The sequence below is a fragment of the Anastrepha obliqua genome, chromosome 3 (genome assembly GCF_027943255.1).
Source record: "Anastrepha obliqua isolate idAnaObli1 chromosome 3, idAnaObli1_1.0, whole genome shotgun sequence".
In the NCBI taxonomy this organism is placed as follows: Eukaryota; Metazoa; Arthropoda; class Insecta; order Diptera; family Tephritidae; genus Anastrepha; species Anastrepha obliqua.
The window spans coordinates 19,401,499-19,414,813 of NC_072894.1; the positions used below are offsets into that span (position 1 = coordinate 19,401,499).

The window sequence follows — 13,315 nt, forward strand, 5'->3', positions numbered from 1 at the left end:
GGCAATAAGCCACGCATAGGCCTTTTGGTCCCTAGCGATACTAGATGGAGACCGACCTGAATACCGAAAGTAGACGTCATGTAAGAAGTCAGCGCTTTTGGCGAATCTAAGCAGAGCTGGGAGATCCGTTTTTGAGGCGTCCTCCAGACCCTCACACAATGGGGCTCCCAGGCATTTTAAACACGTTTTTAATAATGCCGGACAAACGCACAGAAGGTGTTCTAAAATTTCCTCAACATCCTCTCTGCATTTCCTGCATTTGTCCGTGTTAGCAATCCCTATCTTGTACGCATGTGCAGCCAATGGATTATGACCTGTTAGCATACCTATAATAGTTCTGCAGTCCTTTCGCGAGAGCGTAAGTACGAATTGAGTCAGTTTTTTGTCGTTAGTTCTACACATGACTTTTGCTGTTTTGCATGTGGTCAGATTAGTCCACTTAGCTTCCACTCGCCTTTTCATGTAGTCGTCCATTTCATTGTATATTGTACTTAGCGGTTTTGGTATGTCGTTCTCTTGCTCAAATGGTAGTCTAACTATCTCGTTCCCAATAATGCCTTTGTGACCAGGTACCCAATAGATATGCAGCCTACTGTTTGCGGCTAGCCTTTCTATAGCCCCCCTGCTCCGTCGAACATTTTTGGACTTAATACAATATGAGCTTATTTCTTTTATTGCTGCTTGACCACGAATATATTCATTGCTGAGTTCTTTCTTGTTCTAGTGTAGGCTAGCTCCGCGGCTTCCCCCACAGCAAAAACTTACGCTTGGAAAATACTGCTGTGGTCTGGCAGCTTGATAGGCTGCCTTATCCCTAGTTTTAAGCAGTGCCTTATCCCTAGTTTTGAGCCAATCCATAACTTTAAAATTATTTTGTAAAAACCGTTCACGCATTAACATTGAGGAGAGTTTTGAGTTATTATTTTGCTTAAAAGGCCGCGGAAATGGCAAATTCTCCCCAGCAAATGGTACCATCGCGCCCTGAAGTACGTCCTTGTAAATAAATTTGCTGTTGTTGCAGCAGTTTATTAAACCCTGCCAATGCATCGTAGTCACCGATCACCATCGTCTAACTCATTTAACGGTAGGTCCAAGAAATGTGCTGTTTCAGCAGGATGAGTCCAGAGGGAGAGAGGTGTTAGGTGACCAGTTTTGAGAGGGCACATGAATAGGTAGTTAGTATCATGCGGTGTGTTGCCTTTACATGCTGGACATGTATAGAGTATGTCGGGGTCGATTCTGGATAAGTAGGAGTTTAACCCACTACAATATACAGAACGTAATTGAGTCAAAGTTGCACGGGTCTCGCGTAACAGTTGAAGCTATTCGTCTGCAATAAGTGATAGTTGGTCTCCGATAACGGCATTCGTGGGTCGGGAGTTTAGGAAGGTGGTAAGAGGAAAGTAGGATATATTTAGCTTAGATTAATTTCCTGTATTGATATTTATATAAATTTGGAGCCTAATATTGCGGACAACCGGTAGCGTTAATCGGGATTATCGACTTAATTCATCAGCATTTAAAGAATTCACGGATTGAAAAATAGACTTAATTCTTTAATTTCTTCTTCTTAATTTAACCGGATTAAGGAAATGTTCAATGGCAACATTGGCGAAAAATTATCTATTGTAAACAAAAAGAAATGAAACTTTTAAAGAGAAGAACAAGAAAGACTGGATGCGATGCTAGTTTCCACCAACACATTCGAAATAACATTAATTATTTCGAAATTTCGCAGGAGTTTGAGAAATTGAAATTTAAGATTTTTTTAATACATAATTATTTTTGAGTATCAGGCCAATTAATACCCGTATTTGTTGCCTGCGGTCTATCTTTTACTGAGAAACCTATCCAATAAGCGAATCAGCTGTTCACTAATCCGCGTAAGAACCATCTGTCAAACTACAATTTAATCCCGCCGTCTGTCTAGGCTGTTACATACAAAATTTACATCTTATTCCAATAAAAAAGCAATACCAAATACTTATTGCCAAGGTTTATTTTCATCAATGGTAATAGTAATTATCTACTTTGTTGGGCACTTGGAAAAATTGGTGGATACTAATCGATGCGTATTAGTCCCAGTATTAATAATCTTAAAGAGCGAAATGGTCTTTTTTAGCATTCAAAAGTTATAATAATGTTCCTTTCTATTACTAAATCCACGAAAGCAAATAATTTTATTGGCCAAACTTCACTTTTTCTTTAACATAGTAATATATTTTAACTACATTTTCTACAACAACTGGGTAGATATTGGCAATAACATAAATATATTTTTAATAAAAATGTATACATATTTATTTTGTATGGCTAACCAAAAATTAACAAAATGATGCTTAGTTTGCACCTAATGCTGGGATTATTATTACGCATCGATTGGTACCCCATGGAATTTTTTAATCTATTTTTCCATGTGCCGCACAAAGTAGATAGATAATTACCATAGTGATAGCTGTACCAAGTTTCATTGAAAAATATTAATTACCATATTGCACGAGCTATCGCGCGCACTGACAAACGGTCAGAGTGAGGAAGAGGGGGACGGACAGACATGACTAAAACGAGCCCACTTATTCTGAGCATTTCAGTATATGCTATGGTATATATTTATTATATATATATATATATATATATACACATATTTTTGACTATATCTCGAATCCTACATACAACCGTTATTTGAACAATATTTTAATACCCTTATGCAAAGGTGCGCGCGTATAAAGCAAAAGTGTGCGGGTATAAAGCAAAACACAACACGCGCATAACATCATCTGCTAAAAAAAGTGGACGAAGAATGGGAGGGAGTACAGCAAAACAGTGAGAAGTATAGTATATATGTTTAAAAGTTTTACCGAATTGGGAAGCATAGTATACTGTGCTGGGAAGCCAGCGCGCGTTCTCTAGGTCACTTGAAGGTCGCTGTGGCGACGCCAGGCAAATTGTGAATTGTGTGTATTATGCACAGGAAAGAAGATTGCGTTTCGTTTCCAAAAATTTGTTCTGTCATTGTATAGATTTGCGGTTGAAATAATTATTCATATCACTTCATCACGGATTAAAACTTAAACAAATTGTTTCTGTTTCGCCAGGGTAAATAACCAAGATTTCCTTCATTTAAAGTACGGCTATCAAAACTTGCATTAGGTTGATAACACTGCATATATATTACATACATACGTATGTTTGTTGGGTTATTATCACTGCACATAGCTTAGCACTTGATAGATGATAATGTTTGAGCTTACATTTGGAATGCGATTTGACTACTCACCTTATTTTCATTAGGAATATTCAGCATTTCAATAATTTGTGCACGAACTCAAATGAAGATTTTTGTTGAAAACACTTGTAGCACCTTTCTGTAATTTTCTAATAAAAGTATAGTTGAACTTCGCTTATTGTTTTCTATGGTAATTTTTGTGCGGAATTTACACTGGCAACCGCGTAAAACACGACCGTCGGGTACTTTGAGCAACCAAATCCAAGCAAATCGGCGGCCAAAATTTGTTCGTCTTCTACGTTAATTCGCTTTTGTTTGTCGCTTTTTTCTCTGGTCTTCTTCTACAAATTAGTCCAACAACAATGTTATTATTTTGTTTATCAGCGAAGAAAGAAGCGTGTTAAACACATGATCGTGTGAGGAAGAGAAACGTCAAAATATTTTACTGTAAACGACGACTTCAAAATGCGTGTAAATAATTTTTAAAATAGGCACGTACTGTTGGTAGATTGCATTAAATTATTCAAACAACGGGCAATATTTTCGCAGCACGATTAAAGTCCTATTGGGCTGGAATTTAGAACAATGCCGATCTTGGAATTTCTGGCAAACTATAATGTTTTTTTTAATGAAACTTGGTGGAGATGTTAGTGAGGTGTTAAGGAACACTCTTTATAACTTTAAATTAATCGGGAAATAATAATTTTTTAATTATTTACATTCAAAATGCCCTTGGGAACATCACTATAATTTGCCACATTACACTCTATATTTTTTAACATTTCACTATAAATCACCAAATATACACTCACACGCGTGTTTGTACCGATTTTTATGCTAATATTCTAATTATATCTATTAAAATTAAATGCAAATTCATTTGCCTATGCAATCACATTCCAATTTTAAGCGCGAACAAGAAGAAGTTGGAATTACAACAGTATGGTGTTGCCGGATGCCTGCAAATGAAAACAAAAATTAAGTACTTGAGTTTAGTGTTAATGATGGGAATGGGGGTTATTGTGCCTGCTTACTACATACACGCATATGACGTTTTAATTTTGGGTTCAATGGTTTTAACACGGAAAGGAGTTTTACGCAAAAATACTGTGCATTGCGTAGCCGGAGTTGGACTGATGAGGGTTATTTTTTTGAAGCGCGGCCGAAGGCCGCCCACGCGAAAAGGAGTTCTACGCAAAAATACTGTGGATTGCGTAGCCGGAGTTGGACTGATGAGGGTTATTTTTTTGAAGCGCGGCCGAAGGCCGCCCACGCGAAAAGGAGTTTTACGCAAAAATACTGTGGATTGCGTAGCCGGAGTTGGACTGATGAGGGTTATTTTTTTGAAGCGCGGCCGAAGGCCGCCCACGCGAAAAGAAGTTCTACGCAAAAATACTGTGGATTGCGTAGCCGGAGTTGGACTGATGAGGGTTATTTTTTTGAAGCGCGGCCGAAGGCCGCCCACGCGAAAAGGAGTTCTACGCAAAAATACTGTGTTAATTAATTTAATTTAATTTTAATTACTTTATTATTTTTTGTGATACGCTTAATATCATTGTTTTTAAGTTTAAATGAGTTGTATGTTTTTATTTTCAAATTCATTTCTCAACTTTAAATTACAGCAAAAAATACTGCAGTTTTACAATGAACCTTCCACTGAACATCCCTGCGTGCGAACTTCGTTTTCATTTCAGGTGTATGGCAACACCAACTTTTCGCTAAATTATAGAACTTTAACATTAAATTACTTAAAAACTATAAGCCTCCGCAGGTTCTGTTTTCAGTTTTAAGATGGGGATACACCCCTCTATCACCCCCTTTTTACCGTTTTTTCCAAAGCGATCGGCATTATACTAAATTCTAGCCTCCTATTGCAATGAAAACGTATGAAAAAGTATGCCCATACAATCGAGGTACATATGTATGTGTAGAAAAATATCTAAAATGGTAACTGCATATCTACTTCGTAGTGCAAATGTGTAGATGAATGTGAATTGCATTCAGTATAGGAGATGGCTTTCCATTACTACCACGAAAGTTTTGCGTAAAATGTCTAAGCGCGTGGACTAAATGTAAAAATTATTACACACAAATGTAGTCAATATATCAGTCTTTTGATTTATAACACCTTTTTTAAATTACCATTAAGAATTAACATAAACATTTAACGTTTACAATGCTTGTTTTTAACATAAGTTTCAAAATATTCCCTATTACACACACTTATTTCACTTAAATATAAACACCGAAAAGGAACAATATTCACATATAGACACTTAACAATTCGTATTTTATTAAATTCCAAAAAACAAATGTTCTTCTAAACGTTTGCAATACCGTGCAAAATAAATGTGTGTAACGAACTGTCAAAGAAAGTATAATGAGAAAAGAATAAAACGAAACAAGAAAAACCCAGCCAACCAAAAGGGACAAGTGGGCTTCGCACCACCATACATAAAATGTTTTTTGAAGTGAAAACTTCTTTAGAATCGTTGGGAGTGATTTGAGGAAAAGTGAAACGAAAAAGCGACCAACTTGGCTACGAAGCGTTATATTATATGTTGATATAAATAATTTTTGTGAGCGTGTAATTCTCAAAAGTTTTATTAGGTTTATTATTTAAAATGTATTGACTAGGTAGTGTGGTTATCAGCTTAACATCTGATAGATCCTCCATCGGAGGACCACAAATGTTAAACTGATTTTTGGAAATGGGCGGAGTGTGTTAGGGGCTTGCTCCTTCTCTGCCACGGGTTGACCCGGTATTGCAGTACCGCCGGGATTTCGGCTTTGAATAAATACAAGAAAAAATATACTAATACATTTAGTTTTGGTGGGAAGAGCCATAAATTTTTATATGAATACATGTAGACGAAAATGGAATTTTTTTTTTTGAAATTTGCATTGTAAGACATTTCTGATTATTTATTGAAAACAGTTTTTTGGCTTTTCTATTTTTGGTTTAGATACTGAAAGTCAGTTTAAGTGAATCGGTATAAATATTTCGTACATTAATTTTTGAAGTGAAAACTTCTTTAGAATCGTTGGGAGTGATTTGGGAAAAAGTGAAACGAATTACAACATATAAACGTAGCGACGAACTAAATAACTTTTAGGCCAGCACCGATAGTATGGCGCGATAGCCGAGCGGCTAGCAATGTGATCTTCCGATCCAAAATTCTTGGTTCGAATCACAAGAAATAAAATTTTTTTTTTTTTGAAATTTGCATTGTAGGACATTTCTGATTATTTATTGAAAACAGTTTTTTGGCTTTTCTATTTTTGGTTTAGATACTGAAACTCAGTTTAAGTGAATCGGTATAAATATTTCGTACATTAATTTTTTTTTTGTGAGCGTGTAATTCTCAAAAGGTTTATTAGGTTTATTATTTAAAATGTATTGACTAGGTAGTGTGGTTATCAGCTTAACATCTGATAGATCCTCCATCGGAGGACAACAAATGTTAAACTAATTTTTGGAAATGCGCGGAGTGTTTTAGGGGCTTGCTCTCCACCTCTGCCACGGGTTGGCCCGGTATTGCAGTACCGCCGGGATTTCAGCCTTGAATAAATACAAGAAAAAAAATACTAATACATTTAGCTTTGGTGGGAAGAGACATAAATTTTTATATGAATACAAGTAGACGAAAATGGAAGAAATTTGTAAGTCTGTTTCTTCGGTCCGTTTGGGTATTTTTTTTTTGACAACATCGAAACCAAAGCATTTGTATCATATTTTATCTATCATAAGCCACTCGTATCATTTGTTGAAATTGAAAACATTGAGGATGAATAATGATAAAATGAAGAAAATAAAATATGAACTTTATAGCAATATTATAATGAACCTATAATTATCCCGCTCCTAATGCTGCTTTCGTCTTATTCTCTCTCAGTTTGTTTTACGGAAGGTTTCACTTCTATCAAGTCTAACCGTTAGACTGGTATTTTTTTTTTTATATCGGAAGAATTTTTCATATTAAGTTTTCTTTATAGAACTCGTAAAATTTGTAAACAGTTGAATTAGTTGATTTTTTTCATTCAACATACTTTCTAAAGATGTCAGAATAGCCTCTTCTGTACTTTTTTAAAATTTGATTGTGGTGGTCACCTATATACAGGTAAGGTGAAAGAGCCGATAAAAACTTGTAATTAAACTTTGATTCTTTAATTTCTATTTGAATTTTTTACGCTAAATAAATTATGCTAAAATAACTTAAGTTAAAAATATTTTTCTAGTTCCTCCTGGAGCATTCAATTTTTTATTATATTTTCGTCCAAAATGACTTGCAATTCGATAAAAAATTGCAATGCATCATAACAGCGATGGAGTTCTGAAATACGTTGTAATTGCTCATTTCTACGATACAAAACAATATCTCGTGGCCGAAACTGTTCACCAACCACAACAATGGCTACTTCATCAATCGTTGATACATTGAATCGTCTGGCGTGCTCCCCAATTGGTGTTTTATCGGCTTTTATTATAATTTTGTGGCCATCGGTGGGCATCAGATCGAGTGCCACTTTGAACAATTTCACCAATTCATTGTGTTGATGGAACATTGTTTGCAATTTATTCACGATTGATCTTCTCGTATTCGTCGAAATTGCACAGCGCTGATCTAATTCACGATTCTCATTACCAATGAAATATATTTGCAAAAATTGATGGTCACCATCTGGGAATGGTAGCAAAGACCCAGCTCTATGGTATATTTGACCTTGAATCTGTAAAGTTCGAGAAATACATGTAAATAATGGATCTGAATTTTTAAAAGCATCGAACCCAGGGACGGCACATAAATTAGCACCGGCAATTTGACTTTCCCACCAGCACAGCACATACCAGGCTTTCGTTTCTGAATTTAATTGCTTTCCAATGCATACATTCTATATTCATTTGGCCAATGTAGGCATGCATGGTAATCAATGGTGGCATCGTAATTGAAAGCCGCGCGTTCCATTTGACGTATATCATAAACGGACGTACGCCCACGACGGTTTCTTGGTGCTTCACTATTAACCGACTGATTTCTCCGTCTGTGTCATTGTGTTTCCACTTCATTTCGTCGAACACGATCTTCTTTACTTTGTGATCTGCGCTTTAACGCTGTAGCATTTGATTGACGTGAACGTCTGTCAATGTTTGCTCGTCTTGCACGTGGCATTCTTTCAGCACAGTATATTACTAATTGAATGGACGAAAATATATAAAAATAAATTTAATTCAAAGTTCAATGTGTGTACGTGGTTAAAACAAACACATGGTTAACACTCACCAAAAGTATGTCTATTCGCAATGAGAGCACGATATAAAAGAACTCAAAGCACATAAGAGAACTGTCAACTGAATTCCAACGGCAGCAAATTAATATTAACATAATACACTTACAACCACAACAGTACAACGGAAACGCTCATAAGCGGCTGTGTATTTGTTGTTGTTTTTCCCATAGAGGCATTTCGTATGAGAGGAAACCATTACTCACATAAAATATCATAACTCAGGAACGGCTGCACCGATTTCAATCAAACCTCACACAAACCACCTCCTCAAAGATAGAAAAGAACTCTAAAATTTTTGTGTCAATCGGTTTGGCGGTTCTTGAGTTATAAGATTACCAAGGAAATGTAACTTCTTTTTATATATATAGATTTATTTTAGAAAATATTATATAAAAACGCTTTATGAAATGGGAAAGGAATATTAATCCATAAAACTGCGGTATGAGAAAGAATTGAGTTCCATGAATAGTCACTTTTTTGAAAAAGTTCAAAATGTACTTCTTTTGAAATATTCCTTTTATGAACTGCGAAACCTATACCTATAAATAAATACACCTATTTTGAAAAATAAAACCTTTCCTAAATGCTAACCTTAATACCTTAAAATATAAGTAAACAACAGACTAGAAAAAAACAAAAATTGAGGCTCGATAGAACTTTTGTTATTCTTAAAATGAGAGAAATATATTGGCCGTTGGTATTCGATAAAGCAATATTTTCGTAAATAGTGAAAATGTGGGCTAAAAACCTCATTAATAAAAAATTTCGACGTCGCTATTGTTTTTTTTTTAATTCATATATACTTGTTACGATAAAAAAATATTTTTATTAATAGTGACAATTTAAAAAAAATCGGAAAGATGCTAAAAAATGCATCCAGAGAATATCTCTTTGGGTATAGTGTATTCGGAAAATATTGTTTAATTGCTGAGTAAGATCATTCGCCTATTTATGTTGAACACATTTCAGAAAACGTTGAATCAACGGGTGGCAGATATGCCACACCAACGCGAATTAAATCTTGTACCATAGGTGGCGTTTTCCCATTTACTTTATTTTGCGCGATTTTGAAAAGAATGATGTCAGGTCTCTTATCAATACAAAATAAACTAAAGGAGAAGAAATTACATGCTTGTGAAAATTTGTGAATGGCTTGGTAATTTTGTGATTTGTGAGATTTAAACCAAACAAACTATTTAGTGCCTCGAAGTGCCGCGTGTTAAATTGTGGAAACACAAATTAATTTAAAGCCTCCAAATGTAGTTTTTTTGCATTTTTATGCGGAAGATGTCGTGCCAAGAAAGTGGGCTTGAATATAATTTCTTGTGCTTGCATGTAATTTCTTGTGCCTGGTTGTTTCCATTGCTTTTGCCTACTCTTAGTCTTCACAAAGAAGTAATTCGCATTCCTTTGTTTTTGTTTATGGGCTCTGACAACTCAGAGAAATCAGAAGGCATAACCTGGTATTCTATCAACCTTGCTGCCACACACTTGTTTGTCTGTTTTCTGCCCATCCACACATTCGTACTAACAGCTGTTTTTTGCATATGACAGTATAAAATAAAAGATTACGAATTGAAAGTAAAACAGAAAGTATATAAAAATTGAATACAATCAATAAGAAATTAAGAAGTACCATATATAAATAATTTAATAAATTACTGCATTGAAATGGGGTCACTGTGCTCGTCATGTTTTGGAAGCAATGGTGAATCATCTAATTTGATGCCTTCACCGGTAAGTTAATTACATTTGGAATTTGTTAGCCTTGTCCATATATATTAGCAAGCAAAAACCAATTGCGTTCTAAAGGAAACACGTCGTCAGCAGCAGCTTGAAGCAGCGGAACGGCGCCGGGAAGAAAATGAACGGAGAGGTATTAAGAATCCAGATGGTGTTAGGCGACAACAACAGCGTGCTGAAGAAAAAGAAAAAAGAGAAGAGGAGGCGGCACGTGTGGGTGGTGGTGCACCAGTCCTAAAGGTATGCCATTTGTGTTCAAAAAATTTATGAAAAAGTGAATATGTGTGAATTAATTGTATTTTACAGTGGCAAGCGAATTAAGAGGAAAGAAACCACGTAGTTTCACATAGTTATAGCTTTATGAGCGTGTCATTCTAAGTATTCAAAAAACATAGTTCTTTCGACACCAAAAGTGTTTATATTAAAAAAAAAAAAACATATTTACAAATCATTGTTACACATATGTATGTTTATACAAAAATATTATTATATGTATTCCTTAGGATAATAATACATAAGTAACTCTATTATGTCTCTTAATCTTTTTTGTTATCTTATCCGTTTACTTCAAAATTTACTTAATTGTTTAAAAACAATCGTTTATCTAAGCATCATTTAAAATTGGCGATTTGTTTCCTCCTACCTTCTAATGTATTATTATACATAGTGTATGGAAAAATCGTAAACTGATAATCAAACATTCTTTAACGATCTACAAGTAAATATTAAATTGTGTCTTGTTGCGTTATCTTTACGTAAGAATCACAAATCTAAAAATATTTATAAAACAGTACCAAAAATTAATCAAAGCTATTTATTAACATTTGCATTGTGTTTTTGTAATTTTTATACGTATACATAAACGAGCAATTTACTGCGCGTATAAATTATGGACTAATAAAGGTGGTTTTCAGTAAATTAATTTCATGTCTTTTTTGTTTAATGTTTGTGGACTTAGGCTACTCGATTTTTCACTCCTTATTTGTAGGCCAGGAAATAACACCAGAATCTAAGGTAATAAAATATATATCCGGTTTTTAGGAAGCAATGCTTATCAGAGTGTTGTTGGGACGTGCAGATATCAATACACTTGTCATTGTTGACCTGTTAAATGATTATGTCGTATATGTATATCGACAATTTCAAAAGTTCATTTTTTAGTTGATGTCGAATATGTGCGTCATGCCGAAAAAGGAAATTGCATTTGCTATGAAATTTAAAGTTAAGCAAAAAACGATAATTTCCCTGTTATTTTGACATTATAAAGTATGCATCAACACTGAATTTCCTGATAATCGTTATAATAATCGTTCAGCCAACGCGCACGGTGAATCCAATATTTGACTGAAAACCGGTTTTGCATCGACAGTCTTGGCTTGAAATTAATTCAGCACAGTAAATCGAGCTGTCTAAGAAAAACTAATCGCTTAACAGGTTAAAACTTATTGGTAAAGCTTGTGGTGGGGTTCGCGCAATGCACTACTCAAGCACTACTTTAGTTGATTCCGTTTTGTTATTTATTTAAGCTGAGAACAGCGCTTGTCAAACCACAATTAAATGTCATCACATTCTTCGCTTCACAAATTCTTAAACGTCGTCAATGTTTCCAGTTCTGCTTTCACATAACTTTTGTTGTTATACGTTGTAAATATAATTTTGTTGTAATTATGATAAAGATTGTTAAATTGCTTTGTTATTTGTTATTTTTAACTACTGAAATTCATTGCAAACGCTTTATTGTGAAACGTAAGACTACTACCGCCATTCCCAAAAATGCTACAGAGTCGTGGACAGGCAACTGGTTTCCCCATCCACCACTACCAAATGATTCGTGGAAGGGTAAATGGTTTCCTTACGCTCCTTATACGAATATACAAACTTTAGATGTGACTCACAAAAAACAACTCAGTGCATCCGAAATATGTGATGACGGCAAGGTACACTAAGCAAATTTAGCATATCCGAAATTATAATTATACTAATTTTAATTTTTTTCAACATAATTGCAGCAATACATTGGACTCGACTATGATCCAAATGATGTGCGAAAATCTTTCGAACACCTCTGTTTAGCCAATCGCTCTTTATTTGAACCAAATATGAACCGTGAAGCATTGAGAAAAGAGTATTTTATTCCACCCGCATACGTAGCGCATAGCAAGTGCCTTAATGAAACAATTAGTTATGATACTCCGCTACCCACTTATGGCGCATTCCGACCTATCCCTCCAAAATATGGCTCGTATATATTTCTACCAGCACAACGATGGCTCACATCACTTTCCCAGGGAGCAGTAGTAATGCTTTACCATCCATGTGCTAATAATGGCCAAGTGAAAGTGCTGCAAAATACACTTCGGTCTTGTTTATATCGCCACATCATAACACCTTCGCTAGCTTTAAGTCCAAAACGTCCCATTGCTTTAGTGGCATGGGGAAAGAGCTTGGAAATGTCTGTAGTGGACGATAAGTTAGTTGTGGATTTCATTAAACAAAGTGCAAAACAGGGCCCAAATTTTTCATCGAAGCAACAAAATAATACGAAAATATATGAAGCAGGCTTATTGCAGGAGGCACATTTAATCACCGATGAGAATGATATAGAGGTCTGTGGATATAAAGAAGGGATGTAAAACTTTTACTTAGGTGCAAAAATTACCCTGTGAATTACTTAGATTAAGAACGGAATATGCTCTGTGAATAGTGTGCATGCCTTATTGGGTTACAGAAGTTATTGTTAAAGATGTTTTATCATAGAAAAATTTGTAAATAAACAAGTAAGGGGGTGTTAAATTCGGTCAGGACCGAACTTTATATACCCGCGCGCATTTTACCAAAACTTAATTCGAGTTTGCTATTAATCTTTGGAATCAAACAAATTTACAGAGAATGGCAGTTATTCCTTGTAACATCACAGCGATAGATGGGAATTTAGTCTTAAAATATACGAAATGGGTTATGCGATTTATGTCGGATCTAAATGAGTTGGGACCCTACTCTTGGACTTTATACGATCAGTTGTTTATGTTCAGTAACAAGTAATAAGCAGTTGGCTCA

General features: G+C 35.1%; 3 protein-coding genes and 2 pseudogenes across 3 annotated transcripts in view; 4 read left to right on the forward strand and 1 right to left on the reverse strand.

Annotated features, from left to right (window-relative positions):
• Window positions 1-3,733, reverse strand: part of LOC129240135 (UTP--glucose-1-phosphate uridylyltransferase) — a 55,053-nt gene extending 51,320 nt beyond the window's left edge. Inside the window, exon 1 of the mRNA XM_054875676.1 lies at window positions 3,278-3,733. Within this exon, the coding sequence (XP_054731651.1) occupies window positions 3,278-3,304 (27 nt within the window). The 5' untranslated portion in view covers window positions 3,305-3,733. The remainder of the gene's footprint in view (window positions 1-3,277) is intronic.
• A 2,107-nt stretch (window positions 3,734-5,840) lies between these two features.
• LOC129243226 (U2 spliceosomal RNA) lies at window positions 5,841-6,024 on the forward strand (annotated as a pseudogene).
• A 587-nt stretch (window positions 6,025-6,611) lies between these two features.
• On the forward strand, window positions 6,612-6,797 carry LOC129243237 (U2 spliceosomal RNA; annotated as a pseudogene).
• Window positions 6,798-10,044: 3,247 nt separating this feature from the next.
• On the forward strand, window positions 10,045-11,180 carry LOC129241193 (small VCP/p97-interacting protein). The gene is made up of 3 exons (XM_054877407.1): window positions 10,045-10,252; window positions 10,328-10,498; window positions 10,565-11,180. The coding sequence occupies exons 1-3, from the start codon at window positions 10,187-10,189 to the stop codon at window positions 10,577-10,579; spliced, it is 252 nt and encodes an 83-aa protein (XP_054733382.1). The 5' UTR covers window positions 10,045-10,186; the 3' UTR covers window positions 10,580-11,180.
• Window positions 11,181-11,794: 614 nt separating this feature from the next.
• Window positions 11,795-13,102, forward strand: LOC129240877 (uncharacterized). Its single transcript, XM_054876928.1, has 2 exons — window positions 11,795-12,195; window positions 12,268-13,102. The coding sequence occupies exons 1-2, from the start codon at window positions 11,926-11,928 to the stop codon at window positions 12,889-12,891; spliced, it is 894 nt and encodes a 297-aa protein (XP_054732903.1). The 5' UTR covers window positions 11,795-11,925; the 3' UTR covers window positions 12,892-13,102.
• The last annotated feature ends 213 nt before the right edge of the window (window positions 13,103-13,315 follow it).

Excerpts from the sequence above, each read along its gene's own strand:
- LOC129241193 (XM_054877407.1), top strand. The coding sequence starts at position 10,187 with ATGGGGTCACTGTGCTCGTCATGTTTTGGAAGCAATGGTGAATCATCT. Across the intron at positions 10,253-10,327 it reads CTAATTTGATGCCTTCACCG|GAAACACGTCGTCAGCAGCA; the intron begins GTAAGTTAATTA and ends TGCGTTCTAAAG.
- LOC129240877 (XM_054876928.1), top strand. The coding sequence starts at position 11,926 with ATGATAAAGATTGTTAAATTGCTTTGTTATTTGTTATTTTTAACTACT. Across the intron at positions 12,196-12,267 it reads AAATATGTGATGACGGCAAG|CAATACATTGGACTCGACTA; the intron begins GTACACTAAGCA and ends ACATAATTGCAG.